The sequence below is a fragment of the Lissotriton helveticus genome, chromosome 1_1 (assembly GCF_964261635.1).
Source record: "Lissotriton helveticus chromosome 1_1, aLisHel1.1, whole genome shotgun sequence".
Lineage (NCBI taxonomy): Eukaryota > Metazoa > Chordata > Amphibia > Caudata > Salamandridae > Lissotriton > Lissotriton helveticus.
This window is the reverse complement of record NC_136057.1, coordinates 1674192783-1674211784: the sequence shown is the minus strand read 5'-3', so window position 1 is coordinate 1674211784 and position 19002 is coordinate 1674192783. Positions and strand designations below refer to the sequence as shown.

At 44.9% G+C, this 19002-nt stretch overlaps 1 protein-coding gene across 4 annotated transcripts in view; it reads left to right on the top strand.

The window, feature by feature from the left end:
- OS9 (OS9 endoplasmic reticulum lectin) overlaps positions 1–19002 on the top strand; it is a 270743-nt gene that overhangs the window by 118365 nt on the left and 133376 nt on the right. For all 4 annotated transcript variants that reach the window (XM_078688942.1, XM_078688944.1, XM_078688941.1 and 1 more), the window contains exons 3-6: positions 3380–3443; positions 4305–4381; positions 12788–12886; positions 14203–14404. In XM_078688942.1, coding sequence (XP_078545068.1) covers positions 3380–3443; positions 4305–4381; positions 12788–12886; positions 14203–14404 — 442 coding nt within the window. The remainder of the gene's footprint in view (positions 1–3379; positions 3444–4304; positions 4382–12787; positions 12887–14202; positions 14405–19002) is intronic.

The window sequence follows — 19002 nt, the reverse complement described above, 5'->3', positions numbered from 1 at the left end:
AGGTGGTGTGGGGGTGTGAGGGTGTGTGTGAGAGGGGTGTGAGGGTGAGGGGGTGTGAGGATAAGGGGGTGTCGGGGTGAGGGTTGTTGTGAGGGGGTGAGGGGGTCTAAGGGTGAGGGTGTGTGAGGGTGAGTGGGCGTGAGTGTGAGTGTGAGGCGCGTACTTGTGCTGGTTTTCTTCTGGGATTAAGCCTCTCTTCATTCAGATGCTGCCTGTGAGCCTGCTTTCAGCCTTGCCTAACTGGAGGGGCCTTGCTGTGTCTGAAGGTGACAATGGTAGTTCTTGAACCCTCAGGAACCCTGTGGGTTCCGACGTCAACATAATTCAGCACTCGGACCTTTCACCTCACAGACCCCACGCCAGACGCATGCTTTTTTTAAACGACTCCAGCTAGATGCCCGCCTAGTTCAGTGCCTTAATGCAGGACGAGTTCGTCTTATGTTCGAAATAGACCCTCTCTTGTGCAGAATAACAGCTCACGCTTCTTTAACAAGCGGGGGTTGGTGTGATTCCTTCCCGTAATCACGGGCTGTCATTGAAAATTGGGTTACTCCCATACAGACAGACCTCGGCAAAGATAACAAGAACCAGCCACTGAAGTGTCTACATTCTGAAACGGCCCACTTCTCACTTGGTTTACAGCTACAGCAGAGAAAGCATCGTTAACAAGCTCCTGGCATTTCTGTGGGGAGGGGGGGGAGAAATGCGAGACAAAGTACGGCCGGCCGTGGGCAGCAACAGCAGGGGTGACTAATTAGGGGGAGGAGAAATGCCTGAGCAAATGGCAAGCTCGTGCATGGGCACATAAAAACAATGGCCTTAGGTAGTTTAGCTGAGACCAAACGAAAGGTGGTACGCAACGCCTTCTCCTAAATGCCCCTGACAGTACATCTCACACTCAAAGGGCAGCAAAGCGAAATCAAAACACACGTATTGAAACTGCTCTGGAGTTTCGCCACCACAACAACATCAGCAAAAATAAGCACTCTCACGTGGCGCTAGGGCTCAGCATTCCAAAAGTTGTCATGATAATGTTTAAATAACGTCTTTAATTGATGGAGGTCTCTTCACAGCTTGCTTACACAATGCAACCAAACATACAGAAAGCAAAGGTACTATAGAGTTTGAGTTCACTTAACCCGCCAGACAAGATGTGATCGCTCTTCAGGTAAAATCACATCAGATAGGCATGTGCAACCCAATCCATCACTATGACGAACGACCACGTGCATTTAAAGTACGCACACGGATACAATTCATCCCCAAAAATACAGCAAGACACAATTCCCACGTGAGATCTCTTTCCACGCGAACAGCCCTGCCTTCTAATTCATCCAGCAGTTCAGTTGAGCCAATAACAAACTCCAGGTGAGGACTGCTATCTAAACCAGGGGCAACGTGTTCCAGCAACAGAGTCTGAAAAGGTTTGTTTTTCATCAGCCAAGACAAGGTAAATAGGTCGCTTCTCAGTAAAAGCACAGGGCTGGAGCAGCATTCCAGAATGTCTTCTAGAGGCAGGAGTCCATCACAGCTCAGTAAGAAGTCCGCAAGTAAGTCATATTTTCTGCTGCACGAGGAGTTTGCCTTTTTAAATACATGCTTCTGATGTTTTTCACATGATCAGCGTTTCCATACTTTTAAAGCTCCAGTTGAGACAGCTCTTCTTTTGAAGATCCGTGAACAGAAGCAAGCAAGGAATCTGACTCGGAAAGTCTGGACGTTATCCCTTGAGTGACGCAGGGGAGGTAGCCAGCTGGACACAGCCAGAAAGGTAGAAATAGTAAACATCAGCCCGTACATTTCAGTGAGTTGCAGCCTCCTGTGAGTAGAACAGTGTGAGCAGTGCTCAGGCTTTGGTGCAGTTCACCAAAACTTCCACTGAGACTAACTCTGTTGACGAGGGGTAACTATTACCAACTACAAAACTGCTGCCATTTACACCTTTAGTATTTAACCATAAAAAAGAGCAGGCGATGCGAAGGGCCGTACATTTTATTTGGTTTACGGCTCATGAATGTTTTTAAAGTCACCTGATCATGAAACGCTAAGCAGTACTGTACAATGGGCAAATAAGTTAAAAAGTTGAAACTGCATTCTTACTTTAGAGGTGTTGATTCGTTTATGCTGGAAGCAAGGAGCACGGCGAGCAGGGAGGGGCTGGAGAGGTGAGGGCACAGAGAAAAACAAGCAAACAAATCGCCCCGGCCCTCACTTACTTACCTCCGGCCACAGAAACGCTGGAGCACGCACACCGCAAGTCGGCCTGGAGCGCGCCTCGGAAGAGACGCGGGAGGACAGGAGTGTGACGCCGTGAACGTGCACGTTGGCGTTCCCGCGCGTTCACAGACCTGAGTCGGCTCGTGCCCAGGTCTGGAGCGGCTCGTGCACAGCTCTGACTCCCTTGGGACCTAGCAAGGCGGCTATAAGTCTCGTTGGCGGCAGCGCTTCGCGCTGCAACGCCAGCGAGACCTAAAAAGTTTTTCTTTACAATGCCAATAGCTCTAACTTTTTCGAAGGCGAGTTTTATTGCATTGTAAATGCTTGTTAATAAAAACAACCAGGCCATATCTTTCATTGAACCCTTTCAGACTGATCCTTTCGAGCTGGGCAGTTAATTCTCATGCACTTTATGGAACGTTCCTCGAGTTCAGATTCCGTTGTGTGCCTTTTCAATACGGACTCATCATGCAACCTTCTGTGTGCTTGTTGCCCCCATTTTGGTAGCTGAAGCATGAACTACTGCTGTCTGAATTTACCTGTTTTGTATACTAGGGAAGCTTGCACTGCTGGCAGCAGAGCTATTGGCTTTGTAAGTGCTTGTTTAAGTGTGCAGGCTGACACCAGGGCATCTCTCTTCCACCCTGCCTCGCTAAGTCTACCCTTCCTGGCTCCCTCTCCCATTCTTTTACTCCCACTCACATGTTGTGGCTAAAAATGTTACATATGGAGGTCCTTTAACTTCCATTCCAAGGGCACACTGTACTTCCATGCAAAGAAAAGCTTTTGGCACTCTAGGGTCAGGACCAAACCACCTGGCACCTGCTGACCACCCAAGAATCTGTTTCTACCAGGAGGTATACTTAGAAAACATTTTTAATATCCAATATTATGACAGCACTAAGTGTACAGCCAGTGAGAACATGTCCCCACCCTCCCTTAACGAAACTGTAAGGGCCATACCGTTCTTTACTAACAGATGTGATCTGATCTGAAAATTCATGGTTAACTGATTTTGGCATGGCAGGGACGAGCACTGACGATGGCACTTTCTTCCTGATCTTTCTTTAATAAACTCAAGGAGGATTTTTTTCGCATGCCTTATAGTAAAGTTTATTGGATTTTTTATGATTCTTTTTTTTTTCTCCTTTATAAATTCTAGACAAAGGACTGGTGGACCTACGAGTTATGTTACGGAAAGCACATCCAACAGTACCACATGGAAGGTATGTTGTTCCATATTAAACAAAGAAGCATTGCTCCCTGCCCTACTGTTCGCGATTCGTTTTTTTGTGTGTGTGGCTACCTGTGATAGCTCATGTTGTAAGGAGCAGATGGGTGACCTATCAAAGGCAGCTATTGCTTTGTGTCTCGCAGGCTGGCATGAAGGGTTTCGGGCAGTGTTTTTTTAGGTGGACTATCGGGAAGAAAGTAAAAGGTGCGAATACTGCAATCCTTTGTCCCTGGTTTCCCCAATTAGAAAACAGGAAGGCCCGCACTTTCATAATTGTAAACCTTTTTGGGTTTCCTTAAAAAAGGCTAGCCTTTGGTGACCTGGAGTTTTAATGGATCTTTTTAAAAAAAAAAAAAAAATCGACCTCAGTAGTAATCCCTTTAACAGGAATGAACCCTTGACCGTTGTGTCTGACTCTCTACCTGTTTTTTTGTGTCATGTAATTCCGGCAGTTTGTTGATTTTCCTTTTTTTTTTTATTTAGCCTTGCTGTTCTCGGTTAAGAGTGTAGGGTAAGGTCCGACAGGGAGGCCAGGAGCTAGTAGTGTGATGACGAATTGCCTATATTGCCAGCATTTGTCCAAGTAGAACTTGAGGGCAGTAAGGACCTCCTTTCCCGCCCATTCTGCCCATATCCATGCTTGAGACCGTGGATAGCCCCTTAGCAGCAGAGAGAGAGAGAGGGGGGTAGAAGCTACTTCATGAGTCTTTCTGAATTAATGAGCAGCTTTCTTCTCAGGGCTAGAAGTATTTACTAGGCATGTGCCAATCTGTGACCACAATATTCCTCCGAGTTACTCCCCAGTCTCTCTCAGAAGAGTTGATTTTCATCTGCTCTTTTCTTTTTTCTTCAGAATTGGAAGTGAAAGGGGACATTTTATACCTTGGCCATTATCAGTCCGAATTTGATTGGAATAACGAAACAGCAAAAGTAAGTTGTGACTGCAATTGCATTTCGTAAATATAGTATTTGTTGAACAGTTTGCACCTGATTAAACTTCTCACCTAAGCGAAAAAAGTAAAGCTCACTGTCTTGTTAGCGTGTTCTCTTCAAGTTGAGTTGTCTAATTAAATATGTGTATTTACAGTGTTGAGACTAACAAGTGGATCCGTCACTTAGCACCATGTGCTCTTGTAGTGGGTTTTCAAAGATTCAAATAAATTATACTTGTAGCACTGGTTCACTTTAGTTGAGGCAGTTTAACGAAGACACGCGAAAGCAATGATTTACAAAAAAAGCAAAACCTTTTAGGTCATTGGTTCTTGGCAACAAGGCATTACTGCTATCCCTATGCAGAACGCTTGTGCCTTTTGTGGTTAAATAAAGTGTTTCACTGTAAAGACGATTCAGTATACTGTTTGACACACTGCAAACAGTCCATATAAATCAGAATAGCAAAGGATTTCCTTCTCTAACTGACGTGCACCTAATCTGTTTGCGTTGGACGATAGAAACGCTAGTTCTGAAAGTCAAGTTACAGCGCTTCATATAATAGGGACTGATATTGCTAATTATAGCGCTTTTGGACAGAAAATACAAATGTGGTTGTCTGGTCAGGTGATGTTCCGTACTTTTAGGGCAAAGGTCAAGAAACTAAGGAGCACATGCATCAAGCTAATTACCGATCTGCGAATCGGCCCCTTTGCGACCGGTAATTAGCCTTTTGGGATGCATCCAGCCCGAAAACATTCGCAAAACAGGTAAGCTCAATTTTTGCGATTACCTATTTTGCGAATGCAGTTAGGGAATCGCAGCTTGCGATTTCCTAAATGCAATGCAAGAAGCATTCTGCAGGAATCATTCTGAGAATGCAACTTTGCATTAAGGAATCACAAATAACCATCAACTTCAAGTTGATGGTAATTTACGATTCCTTAGAAAACTGCACAAAATAGCATTTTTCTAAGTGCCATGTGGCGCACACACATGCCCCTGGGACATGTGTGTGCGCCACATGTACACACATGCCAATTTTGGGGGTGCATCAGGCTGACCTTTTGGCCCCCTAACACCCTTGAAATTGCATGTGCAATTTGCAATTGCCTATTTGGTAATCGCAAATTGCGAATGGTTTCCCATTCATTCCTATGGGCAATGAATGTCACCCTCATGCTATCGTCACCCCCTGTTTTCTGTGAAGCGCTCTGATATCTGTAAAGATCTTGTTCGCGCTATATAAAACTCTGAATAAATAAATGGAAAGGCATTCCCTAATAGTGAATCGCAATTTGCGATTTGCAGTTTTTGATTTGCTAATAGGGAATGTGTGGGAATCACAATTTATTTAACGATTCCTACATGCATAAGGAATTGTTAGTCCTTAATAGCGATTCCTTATAATTTGCTATTAAGTAATCGCAATTCCTTACTTTGATGCATGTGCCCCTAAATCTGTCAGTCGTGTCTGTTACTAAGCAACGAACCCAACCCTGCAATACAAGTTGGAGTATGTAATCTCGGACACCACGTCCTTTGGGCAGAGCTGTAGTCTCTCATGATCTTGGTGTTTGGATTTGTGGAGCAGTTACAGTAACCAAGGGTTAGACGTACTAACATTAGGAATACCGATTTCCAAAGTGCGATTCTCTCTGAATCGCAATTTGGAAATCGGTATTCCTAATGTATGAAACTCTTGACTTTCATTAGCAATTCCTAGTTTGTCGCAAATAGACCTACCTCTTGCATAGGAATGCACTTGAAGGAATAACGACAAACCATGGGATAGAGGCTTGGGCATGTATTTATTATAACAAAAGCCAATAATAGAAAAGAAGCAGGTAGAATAATATATATGACACGAGGAATTGGAAGGACATTTGTAACCAAAACAAACCAATACTTTCTCTTTAGTATGATGTTGTGATGTATTGGTTCATGTTGGTGGAGAGAGACCCACTCCGATAAGTCCAGATTTGTCCTGATGCGCATCCTCGGGAAGAGCAGTCTAACGGTGCTGCAGCGTGCTTCATGTCTAGTCTAGACTCTCCTAGATATTTGCGCTGCCAAATTATATCAACAAAACACAAGGAAATTGTCCATTCAAGAATTGTTCTCGCCCAAGAACCTTCCAGGCCCTTTGCTGTACTTTTTCATGCACCACCTGTTCATGCAGGTACTTTTCTCATGTTGCATACTGTCTGCTTTCTCATTTCTCGTGGAAGGCTGTAAGGACAGGCTCCCAAGATTATCTCTAGTCAGAATAACTTGTGAACATGCACTTGCACGCTCTCGCTCTGTTAAACTTCACTGTTCAATACATACATTTTTTTATCCCTAGTTCTCGGCCATCAGCTGCTCTCATGATACATTTGATCTAAAGCATGTCTGCTCCTTGTACCAAGATACTTCAGGAACATCTCAGCCTTGCTTCACTGCAAAATAAGGTCATGACTTCTTAACAATGCAGTTAACCCGTTAGTGTCCTGCTCGCTCTGAGTTACACCACTTATGTTCCGGGAAACGGACTAATACTCTATAGCACCTAAGTATCCCTACCTAGTCCTAGGGGATAGCCCTACATCCAAATGCTGCTGCAAGTGTACTCAAACACCCAGTCAGTGTGTTTGAGCTCACTTGGGCCCACTATGCTTTTCTATCACATGATGGTGTATTTCTATACATTTTCAGAAGCTGAATCTAATATGGACCAATCCTCTACTTTCCAAACCTGTCATTCCCATGTGGGGCACTTCAATCGGGCCAACAGATCTACATACTATTGGTTAATGACTTGGTCCTGTCTCTGCCGGATTATGGCTGCACCCTTTCCAGGCCTCCACATTTAAGTGACACTTACCAGAATGCAACCCAATTCGTGTTTCTTGTCTACTCAGACCCAGAATTGTTATCTTTGAAGATCATCGCGTCTCTGTAACCGTAGCAACTGAGTAATGGAGCTTCAAAGTGCAACTTGAAGGGCACTGAGTGCCAGGGTTTTTCTGAGGCTATACATGCAAGGTTTATGCTGCTGCATGTATCAGTCTGTTGCAGGATTAGGACTGACACTAAACATGAACTGGTCCTCTATAGAACTAGTGATGAGTCCTCAGCACTTGGGTGCAACGCTCTACATGCAGCTAGGAAAGGCCTTTCCTTGAGGAGTCAGAGCAGTGGAGCTCCAAGCCATGACGAAGATCTCTACCCAGCTGTCAGGCTATACAGATCTCTGCTGGGCCTGGTGTGATCTGCAAATGTCTAATCCCCAGTTGTCAATATAACCGCTACAGTGTTTTAGGGAAAGAAATTTGCTTAACGAAAGTATATATAACCACCATACAAAAATATATCATAACCTTATTATTATTCAATGCCACAATAAGAGACAAATAATTGTGGCAAAGTGAAAGTGTAAAAATAAAGAGGTACTCACATTAAATTATTCTGAAAAACGTTGTTATTGAAATTACCTTTTGTAAAACATGAAAAATACCAAAAGCAATACAGACATACAAATGGTGCTCATAAAGTTACACATGACAAACATATAATACAAATCACAGTGTAAACAGAAAACAAACACAACGACAAAGAAAAAAAATACAAGAAACTTTGTCTGATATGTAGCAGGATCACTGATGCAATAAATGCGTCCTCTTTATTTTCCAGAGGGAACGTCAACGGCATCTCGACCGTATCAATTTGTCAGGTCATCATCAGGTCAAATAGCAATATTTAGGAGCAACCATAAGATCCAATTTGTGACACAGTCAATGGTAACATCAAAATTAGAATCCGAGTTCATTTAAGGGACTTCACTTCACCAAAAGACCCAGGGAACTCTAATTCCATTCCAGAGTGTTACCGCAATCACCTCGGTAACTGTGAACTGAATTCCGGACCTTAATTCTCAATACTTGTGGGACCACATCCAAAGCGCTGGTGATTCACAATTGGAATTCACGGAGGAAGAAGTTGATAACACTTCCTCCGTGATTTCCAATTGTTAATCACTAGGGCTTTGGATGTGGTCCCGCAAGTCTCTTTTATTGTAGCATTGAATAACACTAATGTTATGATCTATTTTTTTGCTTGGTGGTTATATATACTTTCTTTAAACACATTTTTTTCCCTGAACCATTGTAGCTGTTATATTGTTTGTTGGCCCCAGGTTCGGGGCAATAGGGCTGCATCTGTTGGATGTAATTAATCCACAATAGTAGCATCCTTATGAGATCCATTCAACAAGAACTGAACAATCAATGAATTTAGATACCACAATCGAAGTCACAAGATCACTCAAAAGGAGCTGCTATGGAGGAGGTTACTCATAAATCCTAACACAGTCCTCCCATGCTATCTTTGATCAGACAGTTGAGCTAACGACTCTTGCATCCATGAAAGGTAAAGGAGCTCACCTGCAGGAACCGTCGACCAGAGACCTCCGATGAGATGCAGAAAAGATGCACCACATGAACATGAGCTTTGAGCCATAAAATTGGATATACATTAATTCCTTCAAAACTAGCAGGACAAGTGATCCTCATCAAGACAGACAACAGGGTGTCTGCTTTAAACTGTTTAGCATGGAGGGAAAATGTCCTGATCTCAATCGGAAGAGGTTGCTATGAGACCGGTCTATGTCTCCCCAGGATGCTATGTGGAACTCCTATTAGGACAACAAAACGATTATTAGTTACCCTTAGAACAAGAAATGCCAGTGCTTTCCCAGCAAGTGTTGGCAGCCATCAACAAAGGGCAATGTCTTTTTGACAATATGGCCCAGCGTCGTTGCATACACCTTTCCTCCTTTTTCCTGCTCCCCATGTTACAGAGATAGGTAAATATGGATCACTGTACTCTGATTCTTATTGCCCTGCTCTGGCCACAGCCGTAGTGATACAGCAAACTCCTACCACGACCTGCACTTTCGTTGAGACCAGCAAAAATGCACTTTAGGCTTCTTTCCGGACACAAAGGCAAGATACTGCATCACTACCTCAAGTCTCTCAGCCTTAACCCCTTCGACGCTCATGACGAGCTGGGCTCGTCATGAGGTAGCCTCCCAGCACGCTCATGACGAGCCCAGCTCGTCATGAATAATGGGTTTTTAAAAAACTCAGCGCAGCAAGGGAAAATGTGCCGCAAGGATGCGGTTAAACCCTGGTACCTGGCTACTTAGAGTTCGGTCGTTTGGCTCTGCCGGTGCAATGATGAAATATCTTGGTGCAGGAATGGTAACCATCAACCACGATGATGTATACTGCCAAGTGGAAACATTTCACTGTCTTGTGTGGATTCCACCAATGTCTATACAACCCCATCAAATACTTCCATGCTTGCTGTATCTAGCTAGGAGTGGTCTTAAACGCTCGTCAATGCAAGGCCATGTAACTACGGTATTGAGGATTTGAAGAACAGAAGACACCCAATCTACTCATTTGTCACAAAGGAGCGCTATATAAAACTCTTCAAATAAATGAAATAAATGTTTATAAAGGGACGTTTCAGAGCATTACCAACTGTATGGCACACTCTGGTACCCTGAGAGCTCAACACTGTCTTGAACCAGGTTATATTGTCTCCCTTAGAGCCCAGCTCATCTGAAGTTTATCTCCTGGGGGACACGGTTTCTCCATGCAATGTTCATAAGGAATTTTAGACTGCGCCTAAACGACTGAACAGAATTTCTCCAAATTTTGCATAAGCTACATCTTTTCCCAGAAAGCATGGTTGTTGTGATTATGTGTAAATCTGTTCAGTAGTTTTATAGCAATTTAGTTTACAAATATATAGATATCTTGACAGTTGGGCTGAAATTCAATCCTTCTGATGGACTGCGGGGTTTTGTTTTAGGACGAGCTCTCTGATTGGCTGGCCGCAGCGTAAACCAAAATTTTGGTGTGGCCAGTACAATACTCGGTCCTCTGTTCAGAATTCTTATTTTTTTTATGCAATGTAACAGACCTGGTAGTGACTGCCTAGCCCTAGCTTGTGTCAACCCCCCTCCCCGAGCAAACGTTGGACCCTGGCAAACCCCAACCCCCGTGGCCCGACTTGTATTTAGTGTCCCACGGACCCAATCTCCTGGGATATGCAGGTAGATCTACTTCCCTTGCTGCGGGAGCGCAGGCAGGGAACACTGAATTGCTCTGCCTCCAGCAGGAGCAGAAAGGAAAGCTGCTACTGCCAGGGGGTAGCACTTTCAACTGTGGCCACTCCCGCAAATGCCAGAGGATGGGTCCTACAGAAAACAGATGATGGACGGAATGCTAATAATGCAAACATTCTCCCCCAGTCAAAAGATCGGAGTTAAATCCATTGTTCTTTTGCCCACTACGCAACCCCTGTTTCGAGCCAGCCATATGCAAATCAGTCTTGACCCTGTGCCCATACTGGAATGGCATGGTGAGCAAAAAAAAACCGATGGATTTAGTCCCAGATCTCTGTACTGGCGTGAATGTATGACATCGTTCTGCATTCTGTCCATCAATTGTTCTTTTTGCATTTGGCACCCCGAGTGGGACGGGTATGCCCAGACGTGGGTCCTGTTCTCTCCATGCCACTGGAGTCAAGCTATCCTGGCTGTTGAGGGCTGAACTCCCGCAACCTGTCCTAGGATGCTTGTTTCCAGTCCAGGGAGGACCTGGCCTGGCAGTTCGGGCTGGGCTGTTCCCATTGGGCGCAAGGTCAAGACTGATTTTCATATGGCTGGGTCCAAACTGGAATGGCATGTTGAGCAAAAAAACTATGGATTTAGGCCTAGATCTCTGTACTAGGGTGAATAATTGCCATTGTGCTACATTCTGTCCATCAATTGTTCTTTTTGCAGAAAATGGGTCCTGGCAGGGGATCGGGGGGGGCCTTGGGCCTCCCGCTGCAGCCCTCAAGGGGATGCTAAGTTGTAGGTGCCCCTAGTGGGACCGGAGCGCCCACAAAATATATAAAAATTAAAAAAATAAAATTGTGTCAGGCTCCAGTGCTGGCACATAAGATGGGTGCTGGCTGAGGAGCCGGCGGTGCTATGGGGGCTGTGGAGCTCCCCCTGTGGGACCCAACAATGAAACAATCTACCTCTAGCTAAGCAAGCCCCATTGGGTGGACAAAACACTTTATGGAGAGCCCACTCCATCCAGACATCCAAACCACATTAGGTGGCCAAGCCCCTGCTAGGCACAGCCTTTGCTTTGTGCACAGCTCTTCACCATGTGCACAACATTTCTGGGAGAATGCACTCCTTCCAGACACCCAAACCCCAATAGGTTGTCAAATTCCTTCTTCGCACAGTTATCCCCTGTGCACAACTTTTCACAGAGAACCCACTCCGTGCGAACTCTCAAACCCTGTTAGGTGGTCAGGCCCATTCTAAGCACAGCCTTCAGAGAGCCCTCAGCCTTCACACAACCAAGCCATTTTAAGAGGCCAAGCATGTTGTAAAAGCTTACACTCATTAGCAGTACAGAAGCAACAGAAAAGGTGCTCTTGATTTAGCTCGCGGAATACCATTCAGTGTCAGAAGCGTTTAGCAAATTGTCACACTCATTGGATTGTCATCAGTGATGTCATTAATCATGTAATTCAACATGTTGTGAGTGATGTAATATATGGGGTCATAAGCCGTGCATGGTGGGAGCGCAAGTTAGTTAGCTCATTAAACAATAACTGGTGAATTTCATGGGTGTTTAGGTTTTTAAACTTTAGTTTCATCTCATTTTCAACACCAAACTACATTCCAATCAACCCCCTCTGGCAAAATACAACCAACACCCCTGCTGGGCACTACCTATGGCCCACTAGTGGCTGCTCAATAGGGGATGGGGGGGGGGGGGGTGCATCAGGGACTGGCTTCTGGTCAGACCCTTGGCCCAACATCCCCACGGCCTGCCAACCTACAGGTGTGCATAGCATTTACTCATACACAGTGTGGCGTTGGCCTGGCCTCTGGTTGCCCAACCACGCAGCGGGCCAAACTCAGTAGGAGTGAGTCAAGAGGCCAGGCCTTGGGGGCCATCCCTGCTGCAAGCGGCCAACCACCCTTGCGGTTGCCTGCTTTTTTCGCTCTTTTTTTTCTTCAGTTTTTCTGTTACTGCGGTATTCGCCACATAGATAAGTAATGATATACTGATACAGCACTCTACTTACACATCTGCTATGAAATCTGAGCTATGATGGCCTCTAGGGAACCAAGAGAGTTTTGAACTTCCACCTGACTGGTTGGGTTGTTTCAAATGTGGTGGGTATGCTACTAAACTGTCATTGAAACCTATGGCCATGGTGCGACTGTCATTCCCCTTCACAATTGTGATCCATACAGTGTACTTCTATACAAGCGTCTGCCTTCATCTTTCTTTCCTTCTGTCTGTGTCCGAATGCTGTCCTTTTCATTGTCTGTCCATGCAGGCCACTAAGCACCACCGATTAAAGCGGTATCACAGCCAGTTGTATGTGAACGGTTCGAAGTGTGATCTGAACGGCCGGACCAGGGAAGCAGAAGTGAGGGTGAGTAAGAGGCATGCTTCAGCATCCTCTGTTTGCATGCTCCTTGAAAGATTTATCTGATAAGCAAGTTGTGTTTCTTATTTGGTTCTGAGTCTCGTTCAATGCACATAAGTTTAAAAAGAAAAAACATTTTGGGAGAGAAAGAAGAAGCAAATGGTGATACTTTACTGCTCATATGTACCACTTGCCCAAGCAGAATAGTGTGTTCGCAAGCATCTGTCACCTCCCTTTGAGTTTGATGCTCATACAAGCAGGTTGCACATATCGACTGCAAATTACGCACCAACATTTTGGAGTTGGCTGCAATATTCCTATGCAGCCTATGCAGTCACATCATTGAATTTCCATTAGCAGGGCTCACAAAAAAGCCTTTGTAATATTAGTCGGGTTGCTATTTGCAGCCATCCTGTGTGTGGTTGCGAAGGGATTTATGAATTTCTCCAATGGGCATCAGACCTCCTCTACATTTGCATTACTACAGGAAACCTTTTCTTTTTAAAAAGCTTTTGAAAGAAATGCGGTGGAGAAGAGGCAGACCAATCTGGTGTCCGATATTCTTACATCTGTTGTATTTCCTGATTCTGCCTGAAATGCGGGTTTTGCTACTTCCGGAATTAACCTAACCTTGTAAGATGGTAAAGTAGAGTTAGGAAGCAAATTAGTGCTGAAGACTAGCCAAGCTAGTTTGTTTCTGTAAGGGGGTATTTGCTTCAGATAAATCCAGCTGCAGGGCTGTCTTTTAGATTCTTTATTTGCCGCATGGCACTCTTTGTTTGATGCATATGATGACTCTTGGAGCCAAACCTATGTCTCAACCGACCCTCTGAGGCTTCCCTCTTTCCCCCCACTTTTTCCTCTTTTCTTTATGCAAATAGTTCTTGTTGGTAGCATGATTTAGCTGGTTGCTTGTCTCTTGCCGATATCTAAGTTCTTTATGCAAACTTACAGTGTGTGATGTTGGAAACATTACTTGATCTGCTCTCAAATGATCCAGTTGGTGGTTTGTAGACCTGTATCGCTTTCATCCTACACAGAAAAGATTTGTTGTCTTGTGATACCTCCACTTCTCACAGCCGACTGCGGTTAACTTCACTTTGTGTTATTTTTTCTCAAATCCTATTGGACCCACTAGCTGTGTACGAGAATCCTCTGTTTTTTTTATTTAGGAAATTACCAGGTCTTTTACCCTTGTGTTACCCTTATAGTCTTCACTAGCTTACATCCTTCAATCTCATTTCTTGCCCCATGTTTCACTCAATCAATTCATTAGTACTCCAGAGAATGACCATGCTGCTGCTTCTGTCTCTTTTGTACAGTTTGTCTGCGAGGAAGGCACCGGAGACTACATCGCCCGCATTGATGAGCCACAGTCCTGCGCATATGTCCTTACAGTGCATACAACTCGAATCTGCCACCACCCATTCCTGCGACCCCCTTCCACCGCCACACCGCAGTCTATATACTGCCAACCTGCCCTTAGCCCTGAGCAGTACATGGAGTATGTCAAAGCTCAAGTCGGTGAGTAGTAGCTATGCTTTTCCTCTAATTTAATTTTTCTAGGTTTCTGGTGTACATTCAATGTACGAAAGGAAATAACAAAGTAGGATGCATATGCCAGAAATAGGCTTCATCAAATGAAATGCTCACCGCTGACATCTGTGCATACCATTTCGGTAACTAGTTCAAATCACTTCAAAGCTAAAGCCACGTTCTGAAAAAGTAAATTCACTTGCATACGTCCCTTAATGATTACATGTCTTCTATGGAAATGTAGGTGCACCTGCTCATTAGTGTCTGTGTGATCGTTTATCACGAATTCTCGCTTCCATTTACTTGCATTGAGACAAAGTGTTTAAATGTAGCACCAGAATGTGTGGAGTTTGGCATTGCAGGCATAATCTGTTCGGGTATGAAACTTTGGCCCATTGAAACTGCAATTGCTTTATTTTGAACACTTACTGCCTATTTTGGCATTAAACATGTTAGACTTCTATGTACTATGCCGAATGTTTGTGTTTTCTTTTAATGTTCCATTGTACTAACTTCCATTAGGTTGGTTAATAGCGAAACACCTTATTTACAGTACTTTTAAACAGCAGCACTGAAGTATTAAGCACTGTATAAAACAAGCATTTACAATGCAATGGTCTCGGCATTATTAAAGGTAGAGCTATTTGCATTGCTCATAACATTTGTTTTCATTTTCTTTTAAAACATACATAAATGGTATTGTCATTTACAATGGCAATAGGTGAGCATTAGACAGTAGTAGAGAATATTCCCGGACATAGAGCCACACACACACACACACACACACACACACAGAGCCACACACACACAGACAGATGGCTCTGTCTGTGTGTGTGCGTGGCTCTGTCTCTGTGTGTGTGCGTGGCTCTGTTTGTGTGTGTCTGCGCGGCTCTGTGTGTGTGCGGCTCTGTGTCCGCGAATACTCTCTACTACTCTCTAATGCTCACCAATTGCTATTGTAAATGACAATACAATTTATTTATGTTTTTAAAAAAAAAATGAAAAAAGTCATGAGCAATGCCAACAGCTCTACCTTTAATAATGCCGAGACCATTGCATTGTAAATGCTTGTTATAACTGAAATGTGCTTTCCGGCTGCATTGGTTGAGTCACACTTTGTCCCACTATTCAGCGAGGAAGGCTGCACAGCCCACAGAAAGTAGACAATTGTGGGGTTTACTTTCTTATTGTCAGTGTTATCAAATATGGAAGTTTAGGTTGCACTGAAAGTTATGCAATAGGTTAACAGGGATTAGACGGCGCGAAAGCATTTAAACACGTTGCCACTTTTTAAAAGCATCTTTTTAGGATGTTTACACCCCAGGAGTACCCTTTATGGCAAAAACAGTCTCAAGACTAAGCATGGGCAAGCCACATTTCGGCCGCGCTTTCTTGAGTAACTCAGTTGCCTATTTCCTCTTCAAACACTTCCCTATCTGGAGAATGAAGTGTGATGTACCGTTGAAAAACACTGAATACACTAATTTTTCGGAAACCTAAACTTTTTTTACTTTCCTGTAGAAGATCCTCAATCTGTTAATTGTACATGTAAGTCAAATAAAGGAAACATGCAGCTACTGTCGCTTCGGGCTATTTTCTGTAGTAGAGGTGTTATTCAGACTGTAAACCCAGCTGAAAACGGATATATATATATATTTTTTTTAAAGCATGTAGTCTGCGGTTACCCCTGTCCCTCATGTGTGGCCAAAAGTTACATTAGTCGGGCGGATTCCCCAAAATAACGAGGACGAAGGAGTAAATTAGCTTAATTTTGTTTTATATTATATTTCATGCTTTGTTTTAACATTTAAGGGCATGGAGAGGAGCAGTGTTGCTGTTTGTACCCACAACAGAGCACAAAGCTCCTCTAGGAACAATTGGCAGGCTGGGGTTATCCAGGGAAGCTCGACTAAAAGATTGTGGTGGGTATACAAAGTACTCTGCTAAAATATGAATCTGAAAGAAACACGTTACAGAGCTCGGGCGGACAGTGGCGACCCCTCTACAGCTGCAGCTTCGTAAACAGTGACAGCGCCCGCCCCCTGTTCCAGAACCCCAGCACAAAATGGAGGCGAGCTGCAGAGGGCCCCCGGGAGGAGATCATAGAGTCCGGGACAGTCTAGCAGCCAAGACCACCGAGAAGGAAGGTCCAGCCACGCCACTCTATTGGTGTAGCGGAAAATCATCGAGTGGCAGGAATGTCTAGCGGAGAGGCCATAGAGTAGAAGGCACAACAAAACACAGCGACGCACACCGGCGGCTGAACACAAGCAAAAACCAGCAGAAGGTTGCGCGCCGCGTGCTGAGAGCAGAGTCCCCCGAGATTGGCGAGACGGCGGCGGCGGGGGAGGGGGGGGCCTCGGTGCACTTGTGTGTGTGTGTGCGCGCGTGTGTGTATGTGTGGGGGGGGTGTGTCTCTGTATGTATGTGCGTGCGTGCATGGGCGCTTGTGTGTGTGTCTGTGTGTATGCGCATGCGTGTATGGTATTTCGAGCTTCCCAGGAGACAGCGCCTGGCCACAGCGCGCGTGCGCGTGACAGTTTCAAATCGCCTCAAAGGCGATGCGCGTGGCCAGGATTGTCTCCTGGGAAGCAGACACGGCCACAATAGGTTCTCGGCGAGAACGCGCTTCCGCGCGCTTAGCCGAGACCTAAAAAGGATCATTATACTTCTATGTGATTTGAAAAAAACATTATAATGGAGCAGTCTGTTATGGGAAATAGTTTCTAAATTAACTTTTTCCCATTTCCACAGTGCAAACAAAGTGAGATTCTCATCTGACTGGCTTAAATAGCCAGAAAATAGCTTTCTAGGTGGAAACAGACCCATATGGCAGCTTTTGTACAACTTCATCCAAGTAACCATGTGAAATGAAATGAAATGAATTCGTACTTGTATAGCGCACTTATACCCTGAGGTGTCTTGGCGCTGTACGCATACCGCTGTGGAACCCTTCCTGGCTTTTCCCTGTGAAATGCCCACTCCTGGGCACCCCCAAGGTGAAGCCAGGCATCCCTGCGCTGTTGGGGCCGTTGTGGAGATTAAGCAAGCTATTGCCCAGAGTTGCAGAGTGGGACCAATGATTAGAATAGGCGCCGAGGCGAGAATTATCAGGTCCGAGGAAATTGAGCCCAAGACCCGCCGAGGCAGGAATTGAACCCTGGTCCCGGGCCAGACCTCTGCATCAGGGTCTGCCACTCTAACCATTGAGCCACACTTCTCCAATGTGATGAATTTAAGATGATTAATCAAAATCGCCTGGTTGTTTATATATTTTAAAATCACATTTCACATACACAAATTGAAACAATATCTATTATCCTCTTAATGATCGGCCAAGTAATGAAAAACCTTTTTAGCTTAGGATAACAGACTAAGACAGCTCTAGAGGTCCCAATACCCAGGACTTATTGGCTCAGCGGGTGTGACGGCCGACTGCATGGGTATTGGACACGCTACTGCCCAGGGTGAGAGACCTTCCCTGAGTGCCAGGTGCGGCGGTGAAGAGGGATGCTGCCAGCCGCTGGAGGCACGACGAGGGAGGCAGCGGGGGCTCCGTTGATCGCGGACTGCGGGTAGGCCTGCTTGTGGGGTCTTGGCTGGGTCGAGGCTTAGGGGAGCTGCTGCGGTCTTTTTAAGTTGACTGTTGCCTGGGAGTGAGTGATTGAGGCAGAGGATTCGACCAGTATCCAGGGTGCAGAAGAGGTCGACCTGACAACCCCCAAACGGCAGGCAATCCTGCCTGCAACGTCTCTCACCAAGCCTGGTACAATCGCCTCTCATCCAGCCCTGTGCTCCGGAGAAGGTTCAGTGGCCATTTTGTGATTTGGAAGCGGGAGTGGTGACCCGCACCTGGAGTATACACTGAGATGCTGGCCCTTGGGGGCCAAGAGCTTGATCTTTAGCGGGCCTGTACTGAATCTCCTATGAGAAAAGCCCTTGCCGTGTGGTGACTACCTGTAAGACAGTTGAACCCAATGAGGATTTGTTGCCCCTCCCGCACTTTCGCCCCCATTTTGTTAAACTGCCCCTCTGTACTTTCGTCCCCTTGGCAGCCATCTTCCCTCACTCCTTCCAACCAAACCACTTGCTCTGCCCAAACCACTTCATGTGGTCTTCGATACTCACCTAGGCTATAGGGCCACCTTGCGGCCATAACTATGAATAACGTCCCACATTACTTTTACGCTTATTTTCTATTGTTCATCTTATTTGCTTGTTTATCGTCATTTATCTGAAGTTCTTGTATATCTTCCTTACTTAGCTGAAGTTTAGTTGTGCATATTGTATACCTCCCCATCTTAACTAGGAACTACATCACACATTACTTTTCTCACTCATTTACTCTATGTCCTTCTTATTTGTTTTCTGCACTTAGTTTTTCTCATGTTTTTGAGCACTATCCTTACCTATCTGATGTTTTTGATTATGATTTAGAAATGCATTTTGTACACCTCCATAACTACTCTACTCCGTGGTGACTAGCTAATATGCGACTTTCAGAATTGAAGCTCACATGCACTTCTAAACTGCCAATCGTATTGCTCACTGTATAACATCACTCCTCCTCCGCTCACGGCTCTGCC